General features: G+C 49.1%; 2 protein-coding genes across 2 annotated transcripts in view; one reads left to right on the plus strand and one right to left on the minus strand.

Annotated features, from left to right (window-relative positions):
* Positions 1-221: 221 nt before the first annotated feature.
* On the plus strand, positions 222-3067 carry Pmar_PMAR017149 (gag/pol/env polyprotein, putative; the record flags this gene model as incomplete). Its single annotated transcript, XM_002767527.1, has 5 exons — positions 222-284; positions 317-365; positions 549-2412; positions 2543-2783; positions 2972-3067. 5 exons carry the CDS (start codon positions 222-224, stop codon positions 3065-3067), a joined length of 2313 nt encoding a protein of 770 aa, XP_002767573.1.
* Positions 3068-4751: 1684 nt separating this feature from the next.
* Positions 4752-6518, minus strand: part of Pmar_PMAR017150 (Gastricsin precursor, putative) — a gene marked incomplete at both ends in the record, with an annotated part of 2440 nt that continues 673 nt past the window's right edge. Inside the window, 2 exons of the mRNA XM_002767528.1 lie at positions 4752-4829; positions 5769-6497. Coding sequence (XP_002767574.1) covers positions 4752-4829; positions 5769-6497 — 807 coding nt within the window. The remainder of the gene's footprint in view (positions 4830-5768; positions 6498-6518) is intronic.

Raw genomic sequence — 6518 nt, forward strand, 5'->3', positions numbered from 1 at the left:
GAATGGTGACAACGCCCAAAATCGTCAGAAAGTGTCATATCTAGGGCTTGCTGCAATTTACGTTTTGTTGAGGGCGTGATCGTCCATTTGTGATCCCATGTTTGGCGAGACTGAGGATTTGCACCCACCGTTGGCGATTTACCTGCCCATCGGCGTAGGTGGTCACCAACTGCTCGGCTGCATGGGTGACACCATCCTCATCATAATGGGCACTGCCCATTATGATGGAGTTCAGTGTCACCCATGCAGCCGAGCAGTTGGTGACCACCTACGCCGATGGGCAGGTAAATCGCCAACGGTGGGTGCAAATCCTCAGTCTCGCCAAACATGGGATCACAAATGGACGATCACGCCCTCAACAAAACGTAAATTGCAGCAAGCCCTAGATATGACACTTTCTGACGATTTTGGGCGTTGTCACCATTCTTCTGTCCCACCTCATCATGACTCTCTGATTGGGCACTGTGATTCATCCTCGAATGGTTATGGGATCGTTCTCCACTCGACTTCTTCCACGAGCTGTTCGGGATGGAGCGATCTGTCTACAGATGACAAATTACTGCTGGAAGGGCATGCTTGTGCTTATGATCTCGCACTTCAAAAGGCTCATATCAATCGAAAAGAATACCTCGCTGTCCTGAAGTGCCTTAATCTACTGGTCAAATGGGTCGGATGGTTCCCTGCTTCCCGTCAGCAAATACGTCAGGTTGTCATTTTCTGTGATAACTCGAGTGCAGTGGCATGGTCCCAGACTGATAAACTCAACGGGAGTATCTACGACCAGGCTGCCATTGCAAGAGCTACAGATGCCCTCAACCAGCACCGGCATCATCTGCAAGTTGACTGTAACATCTCCTTGGAGATACGGCATATAAAGGGTCTTCGTAACCTTTTTGCGGACCATCTATCCCGCCTGCCTGCCATCCTGCCTGACTTGCCTCCTTTGGGGGGAGATGAGCAGGAAAAGGGGCATTCAGCTAGATGCTCAGGGCAGGCTGCAGTAGTATTGTGTGCGCTTGATGAACAGCTCTGCATCGAGAGATTTGGCCATGGCACTCATCATGCATATCGTCCCTGCTCAACTACCTCTGCAAGTGACCCAATGCCTACTGAGCCGGATGCAGAGCTTGGTCGACCCATGACTATGGTTGATCCTCCGGCTGTAGGAGTTTCCTTCGTAACGAGGTCAGGAGGAACTGAGCAGGGGGGACGACGGGCCCAGTTCGATGACACCACAGATTTGGCCAATATGGAACCAAAGGATATCTTAGAACTGGAGAGTAATGCCTTGAAGGACCTAGAGTTTTGTGAAACTCACGAGGTTTGTGGCATTCGACTCGGAGACCTCGTCCTTGCACTCCAAGGAAGGCTTGCCAAGAAGCCGCAGAATGAGAGTGCCTATGCTTTGGCCAGAGGAGGTGCGCATGGTCCTTACTTCCGGCTGAGCGAGGTGGGTAGTGTTTTAGAACACCAGGATCCCAGCGTTCACGAGGGCTGGAAGGTTTATCTGAACACAACGAGGGCGCGGGAATGGGCGCTGTACCGTAGCCATTCCCATCCGTTGCTAGCTGCCCACCAGGGTGCTCCCCGAGCCTGGGAAGCATTATGGAAGGCAGGATATGTCTGGGACACAATGGTGGCTGATGTTCGCAGGGGTGTATCTACCTGTCATGAATGCCAGATGGGCAAACCCTTCGCAAAGGAACCTGCTCAACCACTGGTACGCAAGAGGAACTCGGGCAGGTTCACCAATGTCCAGATCGACTTTCTGACCAAACCAAATGATGTCAAGTTGGGGGGACCTCCCGAGTTGAGCCCTGGAGGATGGCAGTACCTATGTGTTCTGATGGATGAGGGGACTCGTGTCGCGCTTGCTGTGCCATCGTTCTCCACAAGCACAAGGGACGTGATTCAGGCGTTACTCCAGTGGTGTGCTTGCTATGGAATCCCTTCAGTCCTCCAGATGGATATGGCCGGGGCTCACCAGTCACAAGAGCTTGCAATGTTCCTCAGGATGATGGGCATCTCTTTGAGACCGGGAGTACCGAGAAGGCCCCAGAGTCAGGGGATGATTGAACGGCTCATTCGTGATGTCAAATCCGCCATCCACACTGCCCAAGCAGATAGGCGAGGGTACACTACTCCCTGGTGGGCTGCTGCACTAGTAGCCATCATGGTGCATAACCACTCTACTTTGTATGACACCCACTTATCTCCCCATGAATTGGCTACGGGCGCACCCTCCACAGGGTTAGTATCATTACCCTCATGTCCTCAAGACACTGATGACGGGCCTCAGACTTCGGACATTAATGACCCTACGAAGCTCTGGTATCGCCTGCATGAGTGGATAGGTTCAGCTTACTCACTTCTTACTCATGTACGGAATGAGAGGCAATGTTGCATCTTGCCGTACGCTAAACATTTTCCAGGAGGGGGATAAAGTTCGCCTTTACAGAACAGTTGATGGACATAGGCGCATTGAGGGCCCTTTCGAAGTGGCCAGACGTGATCCTAACAACTGTTATTTGTATTTTCTAAGAGGCAGGAAGTTCCCCGCTCCTCTCTCTCACCTTTTACCTTTTCATGAGGATGACGTTGAGAAGAAAAGAGAAGAAGAGACTGGCCCTCATCGAGCACATTTATCCTCCATCCTCCGCGGCAAGATGCCTCAGGGTATCGCCCTGGGCGACCTAGCTGGTGGCGAGTGGATGGTCATCCGCCGCTCAACAAAGACCGACGGAGGAACGACTACTTGCTATCTTGCTGAATTTAAGAAGAAGGTGGAAGATAAATTCCTGGTTGACTGCCTTGATCAAACTTCCTCGGGTAGATGGATTATCCCTAGGTCCAGGGATACTGATCAAGTAGTCAGTCCTGAGCACATTCTAGGCGAGCAAGGTTTCTACCCAACGAGGACGAGGCGTATCCCGTCTCGTGTTGCAGAGTGGCTGGAGTCTCACGGTATTAGCCATGTTCGCCACTAAGGGGGGATGTGCGACTGACGGCAGCCTCCTGTCAGCGCAAAGTTAGTGACGAACAGTTTTTCGCTACGCCATTAGCTTGATCGATAGACGATTCGATGGCGTCACGTTTTGTTCATCTCTTATCTCTTTTCGCTAACCCATCTCTCCTTATGTCGAGTTCTCCCAGTGAGCAGGCTAACTTACAATTGGGTGACTAAAAACAAAAGGTTGTCAAGGGTTGACTGGCGTCGTCGACGACGTCGACGACTCGTCGACTCGACATGGCCGACCACTGTGTCCTTATAAAGACATGTGACAAAAATGATTGTCGAGGGATTTGACAGTTCGGTTGAGAGTCGTGGTCACTAACGTACTGAGCTAATAGTTCATCTCTTGTGCGAAGAACCGTTTCGTCAAAAATAAGCGGGCAAAGCAGCATCCCCACTTCCGCTATATTTTTACGCTGATGAGCAGTCAACGGGGGACAGAATGATATCCTGTTTGTCTTCAGAATCGCCCTGGTCGGGTCAGAATTTCTGCTCACGCACGGTCGGACGGACGGATGGACGGACGGACGCACGCACACGAGTGTTCGTGCGCAGTAACATAAGCTCCGCTCGCTCCGCAATATAGTGTACACCTGCTGCAGGTGTGGTAATTCCAGGTGCGGATCATACTATGAGTCATGGCTAAATGGCCCAGGCTACTTCTGTTTGGCGAATCGAGTCGGACGAATCGATTTGTTTCGTGCCAACTGACTCTGACTTCCGGATGCAAGCCACTAGGCATCATATGCCGCAGACTACCGATTCCATAAGGACTGAGTATTCTCGAGTATTGTACAGATGTTTGCGGATTAACCTCTGAAGACGGAATGTGCGCGGATGTTTGGCTCAACGTGGGGTTGCGTCGAAACCCACCTTGAAAACAATGATCGAGGAAATTCATCCGAATGATATGGAGTACCCTGTGGTGCAATTCATCATCTCATCATTACTGTTTCAACTCACAGAAGCTATAGAATTAAGATATACGAGAAAGGAGAGAGGAAGCTCACCTTAGACGCAGGGGCAAGTTGATGTCCGTCAAGTGTTGACTGCCCATTGCTCGGTCTCGCCTCTGTAGTAGAAAAGTCACCTCTGTAGTAAAAGTCACTCCACATGTCCAGTAGAGCCTCGCTGGCCTGCCTCACTGGTGTGACATAATCTAATATTATTCCAGTCGCTCTGCTGGCCAGAGTTCCCCTTTGTCCCTGATTGATATCGCCTGGGGCAACCTCCTTGATGAGTCGATAAAATAGCATACAGATGGCCGTCAATCTCTGACAAAATCTCAATCACTGTCGATTTTAGCTGTCGTTGAGCTGCACTGTATCGAGCCTCCACCTCAGACACTTGGTTCTCAAACGCTGACACTCTACCTTCCGCACGAGTCAGCAAGAATGATTCATTCCTGTCCGTACGCACATCCGGAGTCCGGGAACGAGTGGGGTTGTCATAGGCAGTGTGATGAGACTTCATTGGACCATCCTGATATGCCTTTCCATTGGTGTTCTTGATAGTTTCTGCTTGGATGAGACGCTCCATCGATGGAGACATCCCTGACCTCATTCCAACCGTATATGCTGCTCCACCAGATATGGCAGTACGATCGGTAAACCAGAGATAAGACGAGATAAGGGTAGGAATCATTCCCAGGGAATGGGTTAAGACGTGACCAAACGCAACGTTGAGCTCGCATTACCAGTTAACGCGGATGATTAATGAGGGCGTGAGAAAAACTATATCAGGCTTCGAACGCTCGATGATCGAAGCGAGGTTCTCCAGCGTTGGCGGTTGTCTTCACTGTGCTGAGCTGTTCAGTCTGAACACCATGGGGCCGATACGATGGCTGAATATACAACTATGTGTCGGCCCATGAATATTTCAGCTGAGGCACTCTCAAGTTACACCAGTAATACGTGTGGAACAGTTATGCGCGAGTGTTAACACGCGTTAAAGCATGGGGGATGATTTGGAAACCAAGATTGCAGCTTGGTAGAACTCTCGGCCAGTTCAATGAGAAACATAGTAGGACTCTCATTCGGTAAGGGGAACGAGGAACTCCCTTCACTAATACGGTCAACTAGTGTTGAAATTGAAGTTCTTATTATCGCTCCTTGTCGAAATTGAAGTTCCTAAAAGTCTCTTTAATTCTATTTTACCCGCCCGTCCAAATAGGAATTACGATTTTTGAAACAGGCGCTGGAAAAGTATAGAAGCTATGGATACTCGATCCGTTATCCCACAAGATAAACATAATTCGATAATATTTGGACGCACTGGTGCAACACAACAATGAAAGATGGGAGGGTCAATGAATGATTGAAAAACGGAAGAGATTAATGACTGATTGCTATGTGAAATAAGCAATTCGCGCATGTGCCGATACGCTGCGTATCGGCACATGATATAGGGATGCGTGTCATACGCATCCCTATAGTCTATTTTATTTCACTCTCGAAGAGTGTTCCTACTTGAGTTCACTAATACCTATCTTACTATTCTTCCAATCATACAAAAAATAACGTCCAATGAGGCTAGGGAGTCCAATACCCCATACAGGATAATCAGTCACATTAAGAAGTACGCGACAATAAGCTCGCCCTTGAGCATCCGTTCTAATATCCACATATGCATCAGAGGGGATCTTCACCTTGACGTCTGGACCATCTAGACCCTTTAGAAGAAATTCTATCGGTGGAAGGTGTTGTCGTTGATTACAATTGACGATAAGCTTAGAACCCCTTTGGGTAATCGTCACCTTACTGCTTGATCGAGCCTCAAGATCTTTGATGAGGGTAGGAAGAGTATACCTGTGCATAGGTATGAATATGCACTCTGCTCCAGTATCAAGGATACCATCATCATTCACAGCCATTACAGGATACGCGCTACCTCCAAGGGAGAAGCCAGTAACTCGGACAAACTTGTCTTCAGTAGTAACCGCTACATAGACCAACGGACTCTTATACATACTAGGATCCGATCCACCGAGAAGGAGCTCCCCTCTTCCATTAGTCCCATCATGCCTGAGGTAGATCGAGAAGATACTACTCTCGATAAGCTTCTGTGAGAGAAGTTGTTCTATTATCGGAACATATGATGATTTTGGATCATCTTGTGGTGCCAATCCGAAACTGGCATGAGGGACTGGCACATCGGGAGCGCACTTGTATTCAGCAACCAGACCGAATGAAATAGTGGCACTGACAGCTGAGCCGAAATGGGCCGTTGCAGATTCCTTGAAGATCCTTACTATGGATCCATCTCCGAAATGTAGTATATAAAGTTTTCCCTCCCTGCAAGGCTCAGGGCTGCATTCATAACAACCGAATATGATGTCCTTGCACCTCCCTGGATGACCCTTCTCATACCAATGCTTCCAGAGGAAGAACGTCTCGGGGGCGCCGGTGTCAATAAGACCATAGACATTTTGGCTACCGAGTGTTACTTTTCCAACTAGAAAATACACATCAGCCTCTTTCGTCACCTTTTCATATGATATAGGAAC

The sequence above is a fragment of the Perkinsus marinus genome, assembly GCF_000006405.1.
Source record: "Perkinsus marinus ATCC 50983 genomic scaffold scf_1104296970664, whole genome shotgun sequence".
NCBI lineage: Eukaryota > Perkinsozoa > Perkinsida > Perkinsidae > Perkinsus > Perkinsus marinus.